A 24,344-nucleotide genomic window follows, 5' to 3' on the forward strand; every position below is an offset into this window, starting at 1 on the left:
AAAAATGATACATTTTACTATCAGAATTTAAACTGTTGGTAGTCACCAAGACAACATAAATACAGTTAAAAGACAAGCCACAGACTAAGGAGATAGAACATATACAGCTGACAAAGGAGCAGAATAAACACATATACAAATAACTTCCCAAAACTTCAGTAAGAAAAAACAAGTAACAAAGAGAACACAGGCAGAGGATATGAGAGGGTGATTCGTAAGAGATGAATCTGAAAGATGAATACACGTCAGATGTGCTCAGTTACAGGAAATGAGCTAGACCCATATTTATCAAGGCTAATAGGTCTCAAAAATATAATGTGGGGACTTCCCTGGTGGCGCAGTGGTTAAGAATCCACCTGCCAATGCAGGGGACATGGGTTTGAGCCCTGGTGTGGGAAGATCCCACATGTCGCAGAGCAACTAAGCCCGTGTGCCACAACTACTGAGCCTGCTCACTAGAGCCCGCGAGCCACAACTACTGAGCCCACATGCTACAGCTACTGAAGCCCGCATGCCTAGAGCCCGTGCTCTGCAACAAGAGAAGCCACTGCAATGAGAAGCCCACGCACTGCAACAAAGACCCAACGTAGCCAAAAATAAATAAATTCATTAAAATATATATATATATATATATAATGTGGCATAAAAAAGAGAAATGACAGAAAAATAGTGTATCATACCATTTGAGCAAACTTCAAAGCACCCCAAGTACTGTAGAGGTTTCCCTTGCTCTCTGAAAGTAGAGCTTTTCTATGAAAACTTTCCTAAGCCAAAATGGCAAAAAGCGAAGAAGCAGTTACCTTAGGACACACCTTGCTAACAGATGCAGAAAAATAAATAGAAATGAAGCACAGATGCTCACAGATAGTTCAAAGCTATGCCGGCTTGAAGCTGAGATGCTGCATGTAGTTTCTGGGGAAGGAGCTTGGCAGGGCCACTCCTGCTGCTGGGGTGAGCACTGCTTCTATAATGACTTGCTGCAAAACAAGAGGTGAACGCTGTTTTCGATTTTCATCTTTTATCATAAAAGTGAAAATCCTCTTTGATTTCTTACGGTTAGGAAAAACAGGTGCTAATGTAGGTCTTCCATAGAAGTAAAGTCGCATAAGGCAAAGTTTTTTTTTTTTTTGCGGTACACGGGCCTCTCACTGTTGTGGCCTCTCCCGTTGCGGAGCACAGGCTCTGGACGCACAGGCTCTGGACGCGCAGGCTCAGCGGCCATGGCTCACGGGCCCAGCCGCTCCACGGCATCTGGGATCCTCCCGGACTGGGGCACGAACCCGTGTCCCCTACATCGGCAGGCGGACTCTCAACCACTGCGCCACCAGGGAAGCCCTAAGGCAAACTTTTGAAGAGCAAGGGACACCTGTATAGTGTTTGTGTGTAGCACCTAGGTATAAAAAGGATTAAAACATGGAGGAGATGAGTAACGACTTCATGATAACTGTACCTGGGCAAGAGACGGCCTGAATCTTCATCAGAGGGGGCCACACTTCCGCCTTCCTCTCCCCTAGAGCCAAGGGCTTGTATCCGCCTGAAGCCCCTCCCCTTCCCATCCTTCTGTCTCCCACCAACACGCTGGGATCTGAGATCCCAGGTTTCCCTGCTCAGTGGTCCTGAGCCCTCTTCCTGAGCCTGTGTGGCCTTTTCCCCAGGCCCACCTTCTGAAGAAAGGGCCTGGTAGCTGCCCTGGGGAGGAAGGGAGGGGACAGGGGACAGGACCTGAAGGCATAGGAAGGAGACTTCAGCTGTGTCTAGGAGTGTTAGCGCTTTATAACAATATACCTAAAACACGATAACATGACATTTGCTAATTCTGGGGAAGGGTGGTATTTTTGTGCTACTCTCTTATTAATAGCCAGCTTACATATAGCACTTACCATGTATCAAGTACTGTTTTCAGCGATTTGCATAACAAATGAAAAGGTGCCATTGCTACTCAGTTTTACGGAAAAGGCTAAATAACTTGCCCACGTCACTCACCATAAAGAGTAGACGGGGATTTGAACACAGCAGGTCTGGCTCCACATTCCATGATCTTAGCAACTGCTCTAGGTCTACTTGTCCAAATGCTGAGATTACTTCATTTTAAAAAAAAAAAGGAATTAAAGTTAAAATAGCCTGACAACTGCAATACAAAGAAAAATGTAGTAAAATTCCTTAAGAAGGTTCTTCGATGTGTTAGGAGCACAGACAAGGACGGCAGACATGACTTGGGGAAGAAGGCAGTTTCGGCGGGCGCGGAGGGCTCGGTGGAGGGGATGCGGACATTCGGCCCAGGCCTTGCTGGGCAGTGGCTGGGAGGGCAGGAGAGTGAAATGCCAGGAAGAAGAAACTTCTTTGTGTGGACAGGCACAAATTTAGGAAAGTTAAAGAAGGATTTGAGGATTAGCAAGTCATGGAGTTTGGCTGTCACACGGGGGGACAACTTGGTGAGAGACATAGGTTGGGATCTTGAAAGGGAGCGTGAGAAATGAGTATTTAACTTGGAAACCAAGGCAAGCGCTTGAAGGGAGCACCTCCGAGCTGCTCCATGGGAAGACAACAAGCAGTGCAGCCCGGCTGGAAGGACAGCAGCCGCAGGTGAGGAGCCCCTAGGGCCACTGCGAACAAAGTTGGTGGACGAGGAGAGGAGGCCTGCCTGTGGGGAGCAGGGAGGCGTCAGGAAGCATCCAGTTGTTCCACCAACATTTATGGAGCGCCTACTGTGAACCAGGCGCTGTTCTAGGCGGTGGCAATACAGAAATGAACAAAGCAAAACTTCCTGTCCTCAGGAAACCTGCCTTCTAGTGGAGGAAGGGCCACAAGTAAGACAAATAAGTAAATTTAGTAAACAAAGGGATAACAATATGCATACGTTAGAGGGTGATAAGCACTTTGGAGACAGATAAAACAGGGAAGGGAGCTGGGGGCTTGCCTGTGTGTGTGTGTAGGTGTGTACTGGGGCAGGGGCGGTGGGGAGATGGCCAGGAGGGATGTGCTGAGGGCACCTTTGAGTAAAGGCCTGAGGAGTGCCGGGTGTTGAGATGATATTGAGAGTCTGAGTCTTGGGGTGGGGCCATGGTTACCCCAAAAGAGAGGGCAGAGGAGGAGCTGGGTGGGAGGAGGACAGATTGAATCTGGGGTCCCAGGGGGCACTCAATAACATGGACTACATCCTGGAGCGTGAGGCATGTACACACCGAAGTCGCTGCTGACCAGGTGACAGATGAGCTTCAGTTGCTGGGAACAAGGATGTTAGAACAGTAAGAACTCTCATTCAGTGAGCCCCTGATGTGTGCCCACCTGCCACCAGGTGCTTTATCCTTCCTAGTACCCGGGATCCTTAGGACATCCCTGCACGGAAGACAGTATTAACTCAGCAACAAACAAGAACGCCAGTAATAAGAGCTAACCTGTGAAAGGGCATATTGTGCGTCGTCAGGCACTCTTCTGGCACTTTACGTGTAATAATTCATTCAATCCTCACAGCGACCCCAGGAAGGTATCAGTCTCATTTGACAGATGAGAAGACTGGGCTGGCCCGGTAAGGTGCCCAAGGTCACAGCTGGTGAACCGAGGCAGCCTGGCTCCGGTCCTTGCTCTGGAAGGAGGAAAAGTCAGTCTGCGCTCTACCGGCCTCTCCACCCTCCGAGAAAAGCGAGCTACGGGTAGAACGCTTTTGGGACGGCTGGGGTGGGGTTCTGGGGAGAAGAGAAATTCTCAGAAGATACGTCTTGAGGGGGGAGGCTGGGCCAGGGCAGGGAGGGCGCTGTTAGCAGGGCACGGGGAACCGCATAGCCGAAGGCTGCAGCCGCGAAGGGACTTTGAACCCGGCCCGGGGAGGGCATCCGAGTGTGGACAGGGACACAGCAGCCCGGACGCGGAGCAGAGGCCAGGACGCCAGCTCGCACACAGCTCTGCGGATCTCTGGGAGCGAATGAGGGAGCTAAAAACAACGATGGAAACCAACCAACAAACACCCTTTCTGGGCGATTTCAGGGCCAAGAGCGAAAGCCTTAGCTAAAGAAACCTGTAAGGGGCTGAGGTCCGTTCTCAGTTTGAACTCCAGGACTCTGAACAAGACGCCTCACACCCCTGTGGGTTGCCCAGCTGCTCTTTTGAAAAAGTTGGACGCTCTCTGAGATGTCGCCAAAATCTAACCCCTGAGCGTGGTCCTAGCTCTGCAGTCGGTCCACTGCTCTGGGACCCGGCTGCCCGGCCCCAGGGGTGCGCCGGGAGGCTCTGCTCACCCAAGGGACGAGAACTGGCGGGGGGGTGGGGGGACGGGGGTTCCCCCGGCACGAGCGCGGGACCCGGAGCGCGCGCGTCGTCGATCCCCTAGGCAGCACCCGGGACCACCTAGAGACCAAGTCCCAGAAGAGCTGGGACTCCCAGGGAGTCGCTGGGTGGCCCTGGAACTTTCTTCTCTGGAGCCAGATCCGGGACCGCTCGCAGAACAGGCTGCTGGCAAGGACCGAATGGAGCTCCGCGCCAGGCTAGAGGCTGCGCGCGTCACTCGCAGTCCCGGGCCGGGTCCGCGGCGCGCGGTGGCGCTCCGCCAGGCCGCGTCGCCCGCGCCCCGCCGCGCGCCCAGCCGCGCGCCCACCCCGACCCCACGGCGGCGCCCCCGGGGAGCGCGGCCCGGGCGTCCGCGGACGCCCCCGGACCGGAAGCGGGTGCGGCGGGCGGGGGCCCCAGGGCCTAAGGAGCGGCGGCCGCTGGCGCGGCGCCCAGGGGCGTGAGGCGGGTGCGCGGGGGAGGCGGCGGGGCGGAGGAGGCGGCCGGCCGGCCCGCGGGTCACTCGGAGGCCCGGGCGGCGGGCGGCAGGACGCGCTCAGGGAGTCGGGCGAGCGGGCGGGCGGCGCGCACCATGCCCTCCTTCGACGAGGCGCTGCAGCGGGCCGGCGAGTTCGGGCGCTTCCAGCGGCGCGTGTTCCTGCTGCTGTGCCTGACGGGCGTCACCTTCGCCTTCCTCTTCGTCGGCGTGGTCTTCCTGGGCAGCCGGCCCGACCACTACTGGTGCCGCGGGCCGAGCGCCGCCGCGCTGGCCGAGCGCTGCGGCTGGAGCCCTGAGGAGGAGTGGAACCGCACGGCGCCGCCCCGCCTCGGCCCCGCGCCCTCCGAGCGCCGCGGCGACGGCCGCTGCCAGCGCTACCTCCTGGAGGCGGCCAACGCCAGCGCCGCCGCCCCGGGCGCGCTCAGCTGCGCCGACCCGCTTGCCGCCTTCCCCAACCGCTCGGCGCCGCTCGTGCCGTGCCGAGGAGGCTGGCGGTACGCCCAGGCCCACTCGACCATCGTCAGCGAGGTAAGGGCCCGGGTGCGCGCCGGGCGCGCCCGCCCCGCCGCCGAAAGCCGGCCGGGAGCGGACGGCGCGCGGAGCCCCCGCGGACGCCGGGAGTCGGTGAAGCCGGCCGCCGGCAAGGTCCGCGGAGGCCGGGAGCTGTCGGTTACCTCTGGGGACCGACCGGGTGCATCCCGCGCTTGGAAGCGTGGTGCTGCGTCGTAACTGACCGGGGAAGTGCCTTTGCTTTATCCCTCTCTGCTAGTGAGGCAACGGAGTGGTGCTTCGGTTTAGGTGAACGAAAACCGCCCTGGAAGCCAAGTGCTAAGATGCTTCGCACACATCTCCTCAGGGATCGAAGCATCCTGTACGATGCTCGTTGTCTGTGAGATGTGTGTGCGCAGTAGTTGGAAATGACGGGTGGACGCGGGTAGAGAACCGCAGTGTCTGGGGCGAGCGACGCTGAGCACGTCCGCGCCGGCTCGTGGTCCCCAGGGGGCGGAGGAAAGGAGAAACCAGCGTTTGAAGGCAGCGCCAACTGTCTCTAATTGCCCAAATGATTATCTGAAATGCAAAAGGACAAAGGTCGAGGCTTTCCCGGGAGCATGATTTTGGCAAAACTGCTTTGGGGCAAAGAGCAACATTTGAGAGAAGTTGGGAAAGCTGAGGTTTTGAATTTAAAAAAAAAATTTTTTTTTCCTGCTAATAAATGGCAGGAACGCAGCAGAAGAGGCTGTAAGGCATACATAGTGGACACCCCACTTATTGGGGGGTAGCTGCTGGGGTCGGGTGGGGACAGTTCCCACGGTTTTTTGGCTACGTTTGAGCTGTCAGTGCCTTGGGGGTTAGGTACCCTCACCCTTGGCGGCAGAACTATTCCTGCGCTGCGCTGGGCTGGCAGTTTGCATCTTCATCTTGGTGAGTTCTGACTTTAGGGACTGCCTCCGCTGAGCTTGCAGGGAAGGGATGAGCAGTTTTATTGAACTTTGCTGCAAGCATGGTTTTAATTTAATTCAATTTAATTTCTAACAAGTGATTGAATGTGCTCAGGCAAATTGGGAAAGAAAAATGTTTGTCTTTAATTTATTGTCATAAAGAATTTTTAAGCACCTACTTGAGTAATGGGGGAAACACTGGCTTCAGAGTTCGCAGGGTCTCTTCTGCCTGTTAATGGTGTTCTTTGGTCTGGTGGTGACCTAATCTCTCTGAAGCTGGGATTGTAGGTCTTTGAGGTTATGCATGTTCTGTGTGTTAGCACACTGTGTGTGGTCCTCTGCTAAGTGCTTTAGAGATCAAACCCCATGGCAGCCCAGAAAGGCCATGTGTATGTGTGTTTGGGGTACTTTAATTTCTACCTAATTCGTGGGTCATGATCGGGACTGCTTTATAAAATGTGGTGGTCTTATTGTTAGGGGTTTCACTCTTGAAATGGATAGGGTGTGGGCTTGGGTGGGAGAGGGTGTTATCACTGGTACTTGCTTTGAGTTTTATCCATTAGGTGGCTGCTTAGTGCTACTTTCCAGGCAAACCAGAAGACGCTGCTCGGAGAGTAGACGCCTGATTTTTGAAGACATATAGATCTCAAATGAAGAATCAAATGAACACACACTCCAGTGGGGTTTCCATGAGCAAGCATGATCCATAGACATCAGAGAAGGGAGACATAAAAATCTCTAAGTTAGTGTCCAGACAGGTATTTTAAAAGCATTCTGGGGTTCCAGGGTTGTTTCAAGCGTTCCAGGGTTATTTCAAAGGAGGGACAGTTGGTCTTATGAAGGTCTAACTGGCACTGAGGAAGGTGGGAGTTCAGGAGACCTGGTCCTGGCACGGTCTCCATCTAGCTGTGTGGCTTGGGTGGATAGCTTAACCCTTCTGGGCTTAGCTTTCTCATCTGTAGTATCAGGGGTTGGATTAAACCCTTTACAGTCCTACCAATGCCATCAGTGTCATCACTGGATGGCTGTTCTCAGTGTGCTCAGAACAATGATAAAAATCTTCAAGGAAAAGTAAAATGCTATTCAGAATGCTCCCTTAAGGCCTCTGACAAGTTTTGGAAGTATTTTGGAGAGATATTTTTTTGTTGTTGTTCTAAATTGTTTGCTTCTTCTGGTTTGTTGTTTTAATGTTTTGATTCTTGAGAGGAAACCCTCCATCTGTTCAGGAAGTTCAGCATCCAGAACACAACTCCTTCCCTCTCAGAGTTCTGCACAGCTAATATATGACTGTCTTTGGTTTTGCATATGATCCAATTAGTGTTTGTTCTTTCATATGCTGTCAGCGTGACCCATCTCTGGCTCACACCGTATACCCAGTGTGTTTTCAGACTTGAAATTTAACATATGAATCATGGAAAGGGGGTGTCTTGGGAGAGTTCAGAACGCAGAAGGGGAGACCAGATTCCAGAATGGCAACATACAGCTGTTATATTTAATCCTTGCGCCATTGCAGGGGAGACAGCATTGTCCCGGCTTTTAGAAGAGGAACCTGAGGCAGGAGAGGCGAAGGGACCCACTAGCGTCCCAGACCTTTTATGTAGCCAAGGTGGGTTCAGATCGGGGGGTCTTGATTGTGAATCCGTCTCCTTTCCTCCAGGCAGTGCTCTAAGTCCTTGAAACAGGTCTACACAGCATGATACCAGATCACTCACACTTTAGAACCTGCAAGAAATCTAGTTGAACCTTCCTGTTTACTTAGTTACTAACCTGGTCCTCTGGCCAGCGTGTCATTTTATTTCATTTCATGGTCCGGAACATGATCCGCTGCAGATGAGGAGGCTGTGCTTCCCTATCGTGGGAACGGCAGTCTGTACTCTCGGTGTGAGTGTTGCAGAATGGGCACTTAAACCTCATCCACCCTTTCTTCATCTTACAAAGAGAAACATCGCCAAGGAGTTAAGGCAGAAGTCAGTGCGAAGTGCTGGGCCGTTTCAGTCCAGCTCCCCCTCTGGTTTCTCCTGCTCAGGGTGATGCAGTGGATTTGTCACCTACTTTTAATGACCTCAGCACAGACTTTTCTAACGTCTGAATCTCAGCCCTGTCTGGTTGTCAGACATTGGGCAGAAGAAAGCATGATGTGATGCGGAGAAGTCCAAGCCCTTACCACCCAAATATTTCAATTCATTGCCCAGGGAGTGCGACTCTGAAATTAATGTTAAGACTTTGAAATGCTTGCTTGTGTACCATGGATGGGGGAATAGGGTTCTCACTAGGAACCAGGTCTCCCACACACAAAAAATGAAAGTCCGTTTGAGGGGAGTGGCTGACCCATTGAAGAAAACGGAGGCTGCTTCGATCTCTGGGGCTGTCCCAGTGCTTCTCATGTCTCTGCTTTGCTTCCTGCATATCCAACCCACAACAAGAGGCCAACCCCAGACATTAGTGTCATCAGCATCCGGTCCCTACTATTTGCTAAGCATGGAAACACACTGCCATGAATACTGGAGAAAGGAGTTTAGCCAGGCCCTAGTTTTGTTCTGGGCTGAGTCTCTGATTTGCTCTGAGCACTTGAGAAAGATCTTACTTTTATATTGTTTCTATTTTTAATATTATTTGTGCTTTCCCTGGTTTTTGCTGAATCAACCTCACCAAAAGAACATCTGTTTTTGTTTTTGTTTTTTTTTTTTAAAGAAGATGTTGGGGCTAGGAGTTTATTAATTAATTAATTTATTTTTGCTGTGTTGAGTCTTCGTTTCTGTGCAAGGGCTTTCTCTAGTTGTGGCAAGCGGGGGCCACTCTTCATTGTGGTGTGCGGGCCTCTCACTATCGCGGCCTCTCTAGTTGCGGAGCACAGGCTCCAGATGCGCAGGCTCAGTAGTTGTGGCTCACGGGCCTAGTTGCTCTGTGGCATGCGGGACCCTCCCAGACCAGGGCTCGAACCCGTGTCCCCTGCATTAGCAGGCAGATTCTCAACCACTGCGCCACCAGGGAAGCCCCAGAGAACATCTGTTTTATTATTACTTCAAAGGACCAACTACGGTATTGTTCATTTTCTATTGCATTAGTTTGTCCTCTTTTTTTTTTTAGTTTGCATTATTTTTTTAAATTTATTTTATTGAAGTATAGTTGATTTACAATGTTGTGTTAATTTCTGCTGTACAGCAAAGTGATTCAGTTATACATATATGCATTCTTTTTCATATTCTTTTCCATTATGGTTTATCACAGGATATTGAATATAGTTCCCTTTGCTATACAGTAGGACCTTGTTGTTTATCTTCCTGTTTATTATTTGTTCTGGTTTTTTGGATTTACTATGGGTGTGCTTTTTTTCCGATTTAAGTTAGCTGCTTAGCTCAATTCTTTCCTGCCTTTCTTCTTTTCTAGTATAAATGTTTAAAGCTATAGGTTTCCTTCTGTGTACTTTTTTTTGACTACACCCAACAAGTTTTGAAATGCAGGTTTTAATTATTATTCCATTCTTGTTTTTTGTTTTTTGGTTGTTTTTTTTTGCGGTATGCAGGCCTCTCACTGTTGTGGCCTCTCCCATTGTGGAGCACAGGCTCCGGACTCACAGGCTCAGCGGCCATGGCTCACGGGCCTAGCCACTCCGTGGCATGTGGGATCTTCCTGGACCGGGGCACGAACCCGTGTCCCCTGCATCGGCAGGCGGACTCTCAACCACTGCACCACCAGGGAAGCCCCATTCTCAGTATTTTTAATCTCCATTATTTCCTCTTTGACCCATGATTCATTTAGATATTTGTTTAAAATTTTTAAACATACATTGATTTTTTATCTTTTAATTGTTGACTTCTAATTTAACCTTGGAGTGGTAAGAGAACGTGGTCTGAATTATACTGATTCTTTTTTTTTTAATAATTATTTGGCTTTATTTTCTAAGTATTCTATTGACCTTTTTATTTTTACCATTTATTTTTTAAGTCTCTCTCTTTTTTATTTTAGTTTTGGCTGTGTTGGGTCTTCGTTGCTGCTCGCAGGCTTTCTCTAGTTGAGGAGAACAGGGACTACTCTTCATTGTGGTGTGTGGGCCTCTTATTGCAGTGGCTTCTCGTTGCGGAGCACGGGCTGTAGGCATGCGGGCTTCAGTAGTTGTGGCACGCAGGCTTCAGTAGTTGCAGCACGTGGGCTCAGTAGTTGTGGCACGCGGGCTCTAGAGTGCAAGCTCAGTAGTTGTTGTGCATAGGCTTAGTTGCTCCGCAGCATGTGGGATCTTCCCAGACCAGGGATCGAACCCGTGTCGCCTGCATTGGCAGGTGGATTCTTATCCACTGTACCACCAGGGAAGTCCCTGATACTGATTCTTTGAATTTTATTGGAACTTTCTTTTTGGCCTTCTAGGAGCTCAATTTTTTTTTTTTTTTTTTTTTTTTTTTTTTGTGGTACGCGGGCCTCTCACTGTCGCGGCCTCTCCCGTTGCGGAGCACAGGCTCCAGACGCGCAGGCCCAGCAGCCATGGCTCACGGGCCCAGCCGCTCCGCGGCATATGGGATCCTCCCAGACCGGGGCATGAACCCGTATCCCCTGCATCGGCAGGCGGACTCCCAACCACTGCGCCACCAGGGAGGCCCCTAGGAGCTCAATTTTTATAAACATTCCATACATGCTTGAGAAGAGTATGTAGTCTTTAGCTATTGGGTGTAGGGTTTTATAGATAGATGTCCAATATTTGAAGCTTGTCAGTTGTGTTGTTACAATATTCTATATTTTAATTAACTTTCCATCTGCTTGGTCTAGCAAGCATAGAGAGTATTGAAATTTACCATTATGTTGTGGGGGGGTTGTCATTTTCTCCCTATATTTCCAGCAGATTTTAAAAGTTGTACACATGAGATTGGATGCATGTACATACAAATTTAGAATTTTTAAAAAATCTACATAGTGAATTGAACCTTTTATTATAGTGTTGGTACTCTGTCTAAAATCCATGATGTATATTGTCCCGAGGTCTACTTTATATAATATTATTTAGCTACTCCAACTTAGTTTTGGTTAACATTTGCCTGCTATATCTTTTGTTATCCTTTACTTTCTAACTTCCTATGTTCTAATAATTTAGATGGGTTTCTGATAAAATACATATAACTTGATTTTGCATTTAACTACTATGCTTAGCCTATTCACCATTTCTTGTGGTAATTGGTATATTGGGGCTTATTATACCATTTTTTTCTTCGTCTTGTTCTTTTTATGCTTTTTCCCTTCCTTTAAAAAAATGATTTTAAATTTGTTTCTCTTATTCTATTTACTCCTTCCTTTATTTGTTTGGAATTTAGATTTTTTTCCCCAGCTTTTCTACCTTTGTTTTTTTTTTTTGGAAGTATAGTCGATTTACAATGTTGTGCTAGTTTCAGGTGTACAGCAAAGTGATTCATTATATATATATATTTTCAGATTCTTTTCCATTATAGATTATTACAAGATATTGAATATAGTTCCCTGTGCTATACAGTAGGTCCTTGTTGTGGAATTTAGATTCTTTATTTGAATTCTTTTAGTGGTTACCCCTGAAATTTTGCTAAGTTTACTTAACAAAACCTAAATTTTACTCCAACCTCCTCCTAAACAATTTAAGATCTTAAACACTTTCATTCAGTCACTTCTCCTGTATTAGAGGCATTAGTAGCCAATATTCTAGGTCTGTTCCTTTATTGTTAATTTATGGGTTTTGTGTAAATCATGTATGCTTGGGTTTATACTTACACTTTATCTACTCATTATTCCATACCCTATCTCTTTTCCCCCCTTCCTTTTCATATAGATCTTTAACATTTTTTCTTTAGTGTGTATCTCTAGGTGGTAAATGTTCTCAGTTTTTGTTTATATGGAAATGTCTTTATTTCACCATTATTCTTTAAGATTTTTTTTTGATGTGGACCATTTTTAAAGTCTTTATTGAATTTGTTACAATAGTACTTCTGTTCTATGTTTTGGTTTTTTGGCCGCGAGGCACGTAGGATCCTAGCTCCCTGACCAGGGGTTGAACCTGCATGCCCTTCATTGGAAGGTGAAATCTTAACCACTGGACTGCCAGGGAAGTCCCTGCTATTATTCTTGAAAGATAGTTTTGCTAGGTAAATAGTTTATGTTGCCAATTATTTTTCCTTAACCCTTTGAAGATGTTAGTTCTGCCTTGTAGCTCTCATTTTACTTTTGAAAAATCTGTTGTCAGTTTAACTGTCTTTTTCTCTTGGGTTGTATCTAGATGGGTATTTCTTCTTTTTTTTTTTTCGTGGGTATTTCTTTTATTTATCCAGCTTGGTATGCATTGCCTCTGAAGGGTGTCTGACATGTAGTAGGCACTCAATAAATAGCTGTTGAATGAACCAGTTGTGTTTCCTTTCCACTGTGAATTTTGGTTCTTTGGTAGGTTCTGGAAAATTCTCAGCCATTATCTTTTCATTTTCTGCTCTCTATTCTTTCCTTCTGAGATTCTACTTGGACGTTAGTTGGACCTTCTTTTTCTGTCCTTCATGAGTCTTAACCTCTCTCTCATATTTCTCATTTCAATATCTATATGATAGTTAAGATATTTTTTCAGACCTGTCTTCCAGATCACAATGTTTCTATTCAGCAGTATCAAATCTGCTGTTTAATCCATTCATTGAAGTTTTTATTTCAGCAATTATCTTTTTCATTTATCAAAGTTATATTTGTTATCTTTCAGATATCCCTGGTCATTTATTGGTAGTCTCTTATTTTTTGCTCATTCTTGTGTTTCCATTTTTCAGTTTCTTTAAGGGTTTTACGTATGTTTACTCTATATTTTATGTCTGGTAATTACACTGCCTGAAGCCCTTGGTGTTTTGAATCTCTTATTTGTCATTTGTTATGTGTTTGGCACTTGTTTGTTTCGTGTTGGTTGTGAGTTCCCAGCTGGTTGAGTGTCTCTGTGGGAAACCTGGCTGCCTGCAGAGAGTATTTGCACTTGCTTCTCTCTGAGCTTGGACACCCATGATCTGGAATCATTTTCTTCCTTCCAGACTTCCTGGTGCATCTACAACTGCTGAATCTGTCATTGTTGTTTGTTTTTATTAGAGGTGTATGATTGCCCCTTACTTTCTGAAACACCAACAATTCAACAAAAATTGTGTTTTATGCTGAATCTCATTTTTTCAACATGAGTCCCTCAAAATAACTAGTCCTTTCTGCTGATGACAAAAGTGTATTAATAGTTTAACAGATTTTTTTAAATGTAGTGAAAGCAAGACCTTAATGAGTGAGCAGTCACCCTACTAGGTGTCTGCTACTTGGTGTTGGCAGCAGGATGACCAAGCAGATCCATGCAGTGATGTGTGTATGAACCCCAGAGCCAAAAGGAATGAGACTATGAAAAAGCATCTCCTGCTTCTTTCTGGCAACTGATTTATTAGATTATCAACTACAGATCAATTAAAATTTCTTTAGCATCTGTTATATGCTAGGTACTGGGCTAGGCTGGTAATACAAAGATAGATAAAATTGTCTGATGAGTTCTGGCAGAGAGACTTGCCCCGAGACAGTAATGTACTGAGAGTGGTAACAGGTGTGGTGAAGGGATGCCTTCTTATGATTGACTGGGGGTCAGTCAAAGCAGAATGTGCACTGACCTAGACCTCAGCCCCAGAGGAGAAGGAGGAGTCCAAGAGGAATATATGAGGAAAAGGATGTTATTTTCCCACATTCTCTCATCTTCAGCATCACTTATTTGTAGCCATTTATTGACTGCCCTCTGGAGCAGTGGTTGATGTGTATTCCTTTGACCCACCCACACAGACATGGAATCAAAAGATCAGGGTGGGGTTCAGGAATCTTTGTTGTTCACAAGCATGTAAAGCCCCTGCAGGTGGTCCCTAGACTACACATGAGGAGTGTGACAAGATCATCACAAGTGGAACAGCCTATGTGTGGGTGAAGCAAGTGCCACCTCCCCCAAACACACCCGGCAGACCTTGGGATGGAAGCATTGTCCCTTTACCCAAGACAGGAGTCCCACATTTTTTTTTAAGATGAAAAGACAACCCTCAGAATGGGAGAAAATATTTGCAAATGAATCAACAGACAAAGGATTAATCTCCCAAATATATAAACAGTTCATGCAGCTCAATATTAAAAAAAAAACCCAATCCAAAAATGGGCAGAAGATCTAAACAGATGTTTCTCCAAAGAAGACATACAGATGGCCAAGAGGCACATGAAAAGCTGCTCAACATCATTAATCATTAGAGAAATGCAAATCAAAACTACAATGAGGTATCATCTCACACCGGTTAGAATGGGCATCATCAGAAAATCTAGAAACAAGAAATGCTGGAGAGGGTGTGGAGAAAAGGGAACCCTCTTGCACTGTTGGTGGGAATGTAAATTGATACAGCCACTATGGAGAACGGTATGGAGGTTCCTTAAAAAACTAAAAATAGAACTACCATACGACCCAGCAATCCCACTACTGGGCATATACCCAGAGAAAACCATAATTCAGAAAGACACATGCACCTGTACTTTTCCTCTGGGACACACAGCTAGGTTGTATTTCCCAATGTCCCTTGCAGCTGGTGGGGGGCAGTCCTGTGATGTGTTCGGTCAGTGATGTTGGGAGAAGCAACACACCTGGAGCCAGAATAACCTTTCTCCTCGCAATCCCCCTGCTTGCTTCCTTCCCTCATCTGCCAGCAGAGAGGCCTGAAGACCCCAAAGACAGCAAAGCCCTTAGCTGGAAGGAGATCAGTGCTTGAAGCCTGCAGGGAGGGGACCCCTATCTTCCTCCCCTCCACCTCCTCTGCATGGGAGTGTGAAATTAATGAAAAATAAACTTTCTTGTGTTAAACCACTGAGATTTGGGGGGGTTTGTTACAGCTCTTACTGTGAGCCTACCCTGACAAATACACATTTTGGTATGTTTCCTGGAGGCTGCAGGCACCTGATGAAATGGTAGGGAAGCTGGTTGCTTCGAGATAGTCCTCCCCTTGGTCTGCACACAAGGTCACCATGACCTCGCCTGAGGCCCCTACAGGCCCCTCTCCTCTGCAGGCACCCCTGCTGCAGCCCCTCCAGGGCATGCCTGGCTGTCCTCCCTGGGCTGTGAGCGTGCTGTTTCCACTTCTCCAAATACCTTTCCTCTTTCTCCTTGAGGATGTTCCATTTTTTTCCCTAAAGGTGCAGCTAAGAGTTACCTATTCCAGAAATACCTTCCCTGTCCCGACTCTGGGGGTCTGCTTTTCTTCCTCTGCCCAGCCACCCTCTCTGTGTGCTGAGCATATTGCCTTCCTCATCAGACTGCAGCTTTCTTTTTTCTTTTTTTTCAAGTTTTACTCATCAGTGTAAACCCCAACACAAATACACCAACATGATTTCATGCATTTAGAGGGGAAATGTTTCTTGGTTAAGTGGAAAATTGTTCAGATGGCTTCTGGAAGACCTTCATTCTAAGCAGCTTTATAGTGAAACATTAGAAGTCTGGACCTTCTTTCTTCAATTTGCTGTAATCTACATTCACTGAGTAGAACTTGTACTGATCATTGGGACCCAGTGGGTTCCAGGGTTCTGGGTTATTCTTTCTGTCCCGCTGACATCTGGATTGAACAATGCCAGGCGCAGGTGTACAGTGCTGCGCCAGTACCTCCTGCTCCAATAAATACAAAGAGGGGAATCAAACTAGAATGCTTCTTGGCCTGACCAATGATCTGGCAGAGCATGGTTGTGACAGAGGCCTTGAGTCCAAATAGAGAGAAGAACAAACCTGCAAGGCCCGAGACTAAATAGCCTCTGTGCCGAGGAGGAGTGGACGTCCAGAGTCACCCAGGACCTGGACTGCAGCTTTCTTGGGGTCAGAGACTGTTTAGTATATATTTGTGATGAAATCACATGGCATTTAATAAATCCCATGATTAAATTAATGAGTGAATGGGAAAGGGATTAAGTGAAATATTTGACCCCTTTTATAACTTTGGCTCAGTCAACCCTGAAATTGACCTTCGTAGACTCTAATAAGCTCTTTTCCCCTCAACAGTGCTGCTTTATTTTTGCATTAATTCTGTATATTAATTTAGAGAAAATGGCCATTTTAACAATTTTGAGCTTTTTTTTTTTAAACTCTTTTTTTTTTAAGATGTTGGGGATAGGAGTTTCTTAGTTAATTAATTTATTTTTGCTGTGTTGGGTCTTCGTTTCTGTGTGGGGGCTTTCTCTAATTGTGGCAAGCAGGGACCACTCTTCATCGCGGTGCGCGGGCCTCTCACTATCGCGGCCTCTCTCGTTGCGGAGCACAGGCTCCAGACGCGCAGGCTCAGTAGTTGTGGTTCACGGGCCCAGCCGCTCTGTGGCATGTGGGATCTTCCCGGACCAGGGCTCGAACCCGTGTCCCCTGCATTAGCAGGCAGACTCTCAACCACTGTGCCACCAGGGAAGCCCCCAGTTTTGAGCTTTTGAACATGGTGTATTTGATGTAATTTGAACGTGATGTGTTGCTGCATTTTCTTAGGCGTAATTCAGTCTCTCTCACAGTGTTTTGTAGGTTTCAGTATGAAGGTGTTACAGAAATTTCACAGGTTTTATTCTTAGGTGTTTGTTTTATTGATAACCTTGTACAGTGCTGCTTCTTCATAACTTAGCCAGCAAGGGCTTGTCTTCCTCGCCTTCACACCAACAGGCTCTGACAGATCACCGGTGGGGGGAGGCCACGGCCCTGCAGAAAGCGGCTCCAGGCCTCTGGAGCAGGGGGACAGCCGCCACCGCCCAACCCCTGTCTACATGGGGACTCCGTCGTCCTCAGATCCTAATTGGGGGATGCGACCTGGACCGTTAAGGGAAGAGGCAGGACGGCTGGCTCTGTGGGGCCATTACTTTTATGTGCTGACGTCCATTGTGCAGAAAAGGCCTTTCTCAGCTGTCCTGGCACTTTTGGGCACGTCTGTGTCATCAGCCGAGCTGGGCTCCGGGAGCAGCAGGGCACAGGTGCAGGGCACAGGTCAGCGAGGGGCACATGGGCGCCTGGCGGGCAGCAGTTCAAGGATGCAGTGCTGAGCCCTCCAAGGCCATTGGGGGCGGGGTGGGGAGACGTTGCCTACATTTCAAAACAAAATAAAACCTCTCCAATGTTTCCTCATTTTTTTTCTTAAACTATAACCAAGAAAGGAAGTTTATTTCTATTCTGTGAGGAAATAGCAAAGTTCCTTAAGGTTCTTGGTGTAGCTTTCTAGAATGACAATGACACAAGCATGGCCAATGATAGTTAATGCCTTTTTATGGGGATGAGAGATCGGTAACATGGCTTTTAAAGGATTGCTGTGCTCTAACTTTTCTGTGCTTGTAATAAAACAAAGTAACTTTGGGGCTGGTGCTTGTGTAACACTAGAGGAAAACCATGAGGGATGCAGTGTAGGGGCTCATACGAAGGTGAATAAATAAATGTGATTAAAAAAAAAATCCTGCATTTAAATTGTATGGCTAGTATGGGCCCCGCCAAGCACGTCCCTCAAAGTGTATGACTGATTTAGAATTTAACTTTAAAAACTGTGTTCAGGGAAATTAAAAATGAAAGTCAGAAAATGAGTGTGGTGATTATTGTTGAATATTTTCTGAAAGCTTGGATCCTAGTCTCCGATTAATCAGTGAAGCAGACGTTGTAGTGGAAAGGGTGCTGATCCAAGACGTGGGAACCCTGGCACAGGTCACTGCGAGTGACTGGGGGTGACAGGTAACATCCCTGGACCACTGTTTCCTTATCTGAGTGGAGTAGTCAATTGTCAATGGATTTCCAAGGTTCCTCTACCTCTGTCATTCTGCAGCCAAGTTCATTTTCAGGTATTTAATTCCTGACCCTGAACTTGGGGTTGCCATATCCATACAAGAGTGGGAAAGTGGCTTGGGATGAAGCTAACTTAAAAGCTGGAGGTGTTCAGTTCCGGAAATCAGGATGGATTCTTCCCCAGGACACCTTACTTCCTGGCGGGCGTGCTGTGAACCGTGTGGACAGAGGAGAGGGTGATGGCACGGGTGTGGCCACATTCTAGAGCAGGTGCCTGTCCCGCCCTCTGTAACATCTGCTGTAGACCCTAGAGCTTCATGGGGAATCTGAGGAGGGGACATGCCCTGGGCCACCTGCACAGTGGAAACCACCCGAAGGAGGCAGGATGGGGACAAGCTTGGACTTCAGAAACGAAGGTGATTATTCTGCTGTCAAACCCAGTCTTCTGAGACAGGGGGCCTCCCTGTTGGATAGTTACAGGCCAGAGCAGGAGAGATGAGCAAGTGACAGGTGAGGCTCTGGATTTGCATTTTAATGGCCATCACTGGGACACTCATGAGGAAATATAAACCGGAGCTTCACAAGCCTGTCCACACTCACCCGCTTTGGCCTCAGTTATCTGATTATTAACACTTTAACATTAAACTTAACATTTAACTTAAGTGTTAAGACATTTAAGTATTTGAAAGTAATTCCGACAAGACTGTGTCTGTTTAGGGAGTATATAGCCTTTCTTTTATGGGTTTTGTTGTTAACTTGTGTTGTATTGATTGGTCATAAAATCTACAAATAAGTGTGGGAGACTGTGTTTTCTTGTTTCTTAGAAAATAGTTCAGGGATGAAATTTGGAGGCTTCAAATACGGTGAGAAGTGAGACATGTGCCTCCTGACTGGTGATTCCGGTTCCTGTGCAGGAAACCGCAAACCAGCTGTCTTGCTCTCCTTCCCCCAATGACGGGAGACATTTTTTTCTTGGGTGGATGTCAGCTATCTTAGCAGTTGTTGGAATATAATTGTTTCATTTTTCTTGGCTTCATAATGCAGACATGAGAGTTTCACATGTCAGGCAAATTTGTATATCATTGTCTGGAATGCAATTTTATTTTTTACGGAGTGAAAAGTTAATTTTATTACTGCTTGTATAACACGGGGGCAGCTTTGGTAAAATGGTGATTTTCTATGAAATGCCTTCAGCACAGCGGTGTCCAGCGTGAGAGACCCAAGTGAGGCCATCCTAGCTGGATGGAGCTAGGGCCGCCGCAGGCCCTGCTGCCCAGAGGAAAGAACATTGTCTTGATTCTTAGAACAGGGGGACCCGTGAGACAGTTTGGTATTGGTGACTTCTGAGGGCTCTGAAAACTTTTGCTGTTGGTGCTGTGAAGTCTCTGGTGCCCACCTCCTCGGGGGGCTGGGGGTACCGCGCCCCTCCTGAGAGATGACAGAGCATCCATTGTCTGGACGGTGCTCATGTGAAGCGGGTGGACCCACTCCCAGGTGTGTGATGAAGGCTTCCCCCTGGAGAACAGCAAACACCCTCTCATCATCCTCTCTGCTCGATAGCGTCACGTCTCAGATGCCTTTCCCGGAGGTGGCTTATGCCCCTCGGACGCACAGGGTGGCTCTGATTTCACGGGCTTCTGCCAGCTGGAAGCGTCGCGTGGCCGCCGACAGCACAAGATGAAAGACGACATGTGTGTCTCTTGCCCCCAGGGAGGGATGCTGTAAGCTGATGCCTCTCAGACATAAACAGAGGGGCCTAGGCACCAGAACCTCTTACTCTGAAGATTGATGGTAGCACAGTTTTGGGAATCCAAGGACCGTGGAGAAGACAGTGTGGGCTTTTAATATGGGTAATTCTTTAAGAGCAATGTTTTCGAGACATTTATTGAGAAATGAGTGCCCTTTCATTGTCCTCAAATGAGGGTTTCAAAGCAAACCCTCATAGGGAAGTCACGTGGGCAATTGAGAGTATTAAATATCCAGGGCAGAGGAGAAAACTAAATGGAAAGTAATTAAAATAAATTTGGCATCGACTTTAAAAAAATCAAATAAAGAGATAAATTTCAGAGTTTCTGTAGTGTAAAGGAAATTGTTCCAAGAACCTTTCCCACAGAGAATCTTGCTCTTTCTGTGTCTCAGCTACTTGGTAATAACGGTAATAACACATTTACCTAAGGCCTCCGTTCGTCCACCAGCCAGCATCCCTGTCAGATGGCTCCGCTCCGCTATCCAGTATATATGTCTATAGGGCACTTCCAGAAGAACTTTGATTTTTTGTGTGTGTGTGTGGTACGCAGGCCTCTCACTGTTGTGGCCTCTCCCGCTGCGGAGCACAGGCTCCGGACGCACAGGCTCAGGGGCCATGGCTCACGGGCCTAGCCGCTCCGCGGCATGTGGGATCTTCCCGGACCAGGGCACGAACCCGTGTCCCCTGCATCGGCAGGCGGACTCTCAACCACTGCGCCACCAGGGAAGCCCCCTTTATCCTCTTGTGACAGCTGACCTGAGACTTCCCCAGAGCTGTCTGCCTGTGGGAATCAGAGGCAGCACTGCTGAAGGTCAGTAGACGTGATGATTTCACCTGGGCATGCTGTGTCCTCGGATGCAGACCACTGACTGGGGCGTGGATGGAGGCCTTTCCTGAGCATGTCACATGGAAGATGTCTCTCCATTTCCATCTCATAAGTCTCATATGAAATGTCATCATTCAATCATCAAGTCCAGTAGTGCATTCCCAATTTTGCCTTTTAGTTAATCCATAGTTTTTATTATGCTTTTATGTGTTCTCAGATAGAGAATTTCAGGCGTCACTTTTGTCTTCAGTGATCATATAATCTTCCTAGTTAGGAAGACGAGGTGGCAGATATTGTCCAGAATCTTCTGGGGCACTAGGTTCTGGATGTCATGACTAGATAAATCTGCAAGCCATCCTGAAACGAGATGCTTTGATCCGTCATCACTTTCTTTTTTACTTTGCCCTTTTCCCAATGTCCTTTGGTTCTCCAGGGAGGAACTGTCTTCATCTCAGTTCCCCACACAGCAGAGCCTGAGACAGGGCGTATGTGCTAGTTTACATCTCAGGGCAGCCAGGGCGCAGAAGCGGGGGCAGGGAGGTGAGGTCGGGGAGAAGGGAATGGACCCCTCACCGCTGCATCCTCCAAGCCCCTGTGCAGCTGACCCCCGAGAAGCTGAGTAGAGGGTGGAGGACGGAGCTGGGGAGGGAAAAGGGAGGAAGAACGTACCCTGGGCTCTGCCTCCGAGGGGTCAGATGTTCCCTCTCAGGCATTAACTCCCTCGCGCTTTCAGCTGGAGCCCAGAGGTGGAGCCCAGAGGCGCAGGAGGCCAGCAGCTGGGAGGGGCCTGCATCAGGTGATCAGAGCTCCCGTGGGCCAGCTCAGGAGGCAGGTGGCGCCTAGAAGACCGGAGGGGGCAGGGAGAGTGCGACATGAGACCAACAGGTCGTTAGCTCCTGCACAGACTCTGTCCCCAAACCTTAGCAGGGCCACGCCCAGTGGCTTTCTGCCTCGTTTCCAGACATCTGCATGCCCCCACTTTGGGTTCACCCTTATGTCAGACTCCCTATGCCCACCCCCTCCCTGTGCCCTTGCAAGGGGGCTGCCTTGCATCCCCGCTTTGTCTGTGGAGTTTCCCCCTTATGGTACCATGCTCTGCATGCCAGCCGCCACTTTCCTCTTCTGCTTGGAGCTCTCTTAGGGTGACCAGCTGTCCCAGATTGCCTGGCATTGAGGGGATTCCCTGTGACTGAGGACTTTCAATGCTAAACCTGGGAGAAACCCCGGCAGACCAGGACAGTGGGTCATCCCGAGCACTCCACAGGTAGAAAGAATGATTCACAAGATGTATAATAATAAAGAGCTGTGAACAATGCAGATGTGTAATATGGTTAAATAAACAGAATGTACCCATTTGATACAAAATGACAGGGATGACAAAACTGAATTGACAAATAATAATGTAGAAATGTTTATGATGCAATTATAAGTTAAAACAAGAGGCTGAGATAACAATGTGTGCATATTACATGATTTCAGTCATATACTTAAAAACCTCTGCATGGCAAATTGATGATTGAAAGTAGGGACTGCTACACAGAGGTCTTGAAGGAGAGAGCTTGCAGTTATGGCTGCTTACACTTTTCTCTTAACTAATCGAGATATTCTTTTGCCAAAGATGGTGCTAAAATAGCGATAAAGCTGAATTAACTTACGGTCGTGCTACATTAAAAACTGACGAGGAGAATGCATGCAGAGTGTTCAAAGGAACTACAGTTATTTTGTTCAGCTTGATGGGATTGCTGAGAAACAAGTCAAACCTGGAAATTAAAGCATGCAAATGAGAGTGGGTTTTCAGCAAAGGAAGAGGCACCAGATTCCTTCTCAGCAAGGCCCACTAGAGAGAAAGGCTGTGAAAGCTTCTAGTTAGTGAAAGAACTTTATTGATGATCTCTTACCCAAAGTTGCTTTACTAGTTGTTTACTAGTTGCTTATGTGAATGAAAAGACTCTCAGAAAAGAGGAGGCCTGTTCAGAGAAGACGGCTTGGGGGAGAATAAAAGCCTCTGGCATCAAACTCACTCAGCCTGGAAACTGTCATAAGATGACAAAAGGACTTTCCTTCGCTCAGCGCAGGATCACAAAGCGAAGCGGGTGAAGTGGATTCGTGAAGCCTGTAATTGCCTCCCTTGACCCAAATCGTCAAAAAGGCGATTGCGGGCTTCCCTGGTGGCGCAGTGGTTGAGAGTCCGCCTGCCGTTGCAGGGGACACGGGTTCGTGCCCTGGTCCGGGAAGATCCCACATGCCACGGAGCGGCTGGGCCCGTGAGCCATGGCTGCTGAGCCTGCGCGGCCAGAGCCTGTGCTCCACGGCGGGAGAGGCCACAACAGTGAGAGGCCCATGTACCACAAAAAAAAAAAAAAGGCGATTGCTCCATTCAGAGGAACTAAGATTTCATCTGACCTCCCTTTTAATACCTAGCGTCTGTTTAAATGTCTTAGTGACCACGTTATATTTTACCTTATCCAGTTCATATTGTTTTATATTAGTGATTTTTTTTTTTTTTACTAAGTGACAAGATACATTTACTTGATTCATGAACCATTAATTTATGTGTCTGTCTGAGATTATGTACTCTTGGGGGCCATTTTGATCACCGAATTTATTTTCAATCATAAAAACATAGTAGTTAGGTATGTTCCAGGCGCTTTGAATATATTATCATCAGCATCAAAAGAGCCTATGAGGGAAGTGTTATTTTCCCATTTTCCAAAGGACGGAATCTCTGAGGCTGGGAACACCTGTGTGATGTGCCCAAGACAGGACAGTGTGAGAGTTGGCTTTGTCCTGAGGCCAACCTCACCCCAAACCAGTGTCCTGTCCCTGCCATCTGCCTCCAGAGCAGTGGCTCTCAAAGTGTAGAGTCACCAGAAGGCCTTGTGAAAACAGCTTGCTGGACCCCACCCCAGTGCTTCTGAATCAACAGGTCTGGGGTCGGGCCTGAGAATGTGCATTTCCAGGTCCCCCCGTTGCTGCTGATGCTGGGGGTGCCGGGATCCCACTGCGAGGAGCCCCTGGCCCAGAAGGAGGTTCGCTTTCGCTACTGACTTTTCCATTGTGATGATGACTGGCTCGCCTCGCACAGGGCCGTCTTCAAGTCAAGTTCCCGTGAAGTCTGGTTCTTTGCAGAAACTCAGTTCCTTGCTCCTTGGCGGCGTTTCTTTCACAGCCGTGTTTCCCCTTCTGGTCCAGCTTGCGCAGCTCTAAATGGGTCTTAGAAAAACGTCATCTTGGTCACAGCACTTTCTATTCAGAGAGCAAGCAAGACTCTTGTCTATGAAACAGTTCAGGTGCCTCGATCCAGCGTCGATCTCACGTCCCTGCCTGACGTTCGGATGGAATCGAACCTTCCTCTTCCGCACGGAGGCTCCGCTGCCCCGGTCCTCCGCCCACCAGTCCCCCGAAAGCCACGGCCATCCCCGGGGATGGCCAGCCCTGCCTTCGAGAGGCGGTGGCTACGGACTGGCCGGTGTGTGCCAGGTGGGTCGTAGGCACTGGGCCGCCAGGTGAGCGAGAGGCGCGCGGGCCCCGCCCCAAGCCTCCGCAGGCCCCTCCCCCCCACCCCCGCTATGGGCCCTTCCTCCTCTCCAGCCCCGTCCCGCTTAGATTCCGGGTCCCGTTATGCAGCCGGGGCTGCGGAGCGCCGTGCGGGACCTTCGCCCCGCGGCTCGGGGCTCCGTCCCCCCGGCCGCGGGACCTCAGCACCGCCTGGCCTTCCCGCCGGGTCCTCAGCCTCTCTCACTCTCGTTCTCCACGAACTGCTCCTTGCCCCTCACTTTACATTTCCCGACAGACAACCGAAGACCCGGGACGAGAGGCTTCTTCCG

The 24,344-nt window shown here is 48.2% G+C and overlaps 1 protein-coding gene and 1 pseudogene across 2 annotated transcripts in view; one reads left to right on the top strand and one right to left on the bottom strand.

The window, feature by feature from the left end:
* Positions 1 to 4,852: 4,852 nt before the first annotated feature.
* Positions 4,853 to 24,344, top strand: part of SLC22A3 (solute carrier family 22 member 3) — a gene marked incomplete at its 5' end in the record, with an annotated part of 81,659 nt that continues 62,167 nt past the window's right edge. Inside the window, one exon of the mRNA XM_079716070.1 lies at positions 4,853 to 5,287. Within this exon, the coding sequence (XP_079572196.1) occupies positions 4,853 to 5,287 (435 nt within the window). The remainder of the gene's footprint in view (positions 5,288 to 24,344) is intronic.
* Positions 15,647 to 15,893, bottom strand: LOC307061090 (cytochrome c oxidase subunit NDUFA4-like; annotated as a pseudogene). The gene has a single exon. The product of its transcript is annotated as a cytochrome c oxidase subunit NDUFA4-like (transcript).

This window comes from Hyperoodon ampullatus (genome assembly GCF_949752795.1).
Source record: "Hyperoodon ampullatus genome assembly, chromosome: 12".
Taxonomy (NCBI): domain Eukaryota; kingdom Metazoa; phylum Chordata; class Mammalia; order Artiodactyla; family Ziphiidae; genus Hyperoodon; species Hyperoodon ampullatus.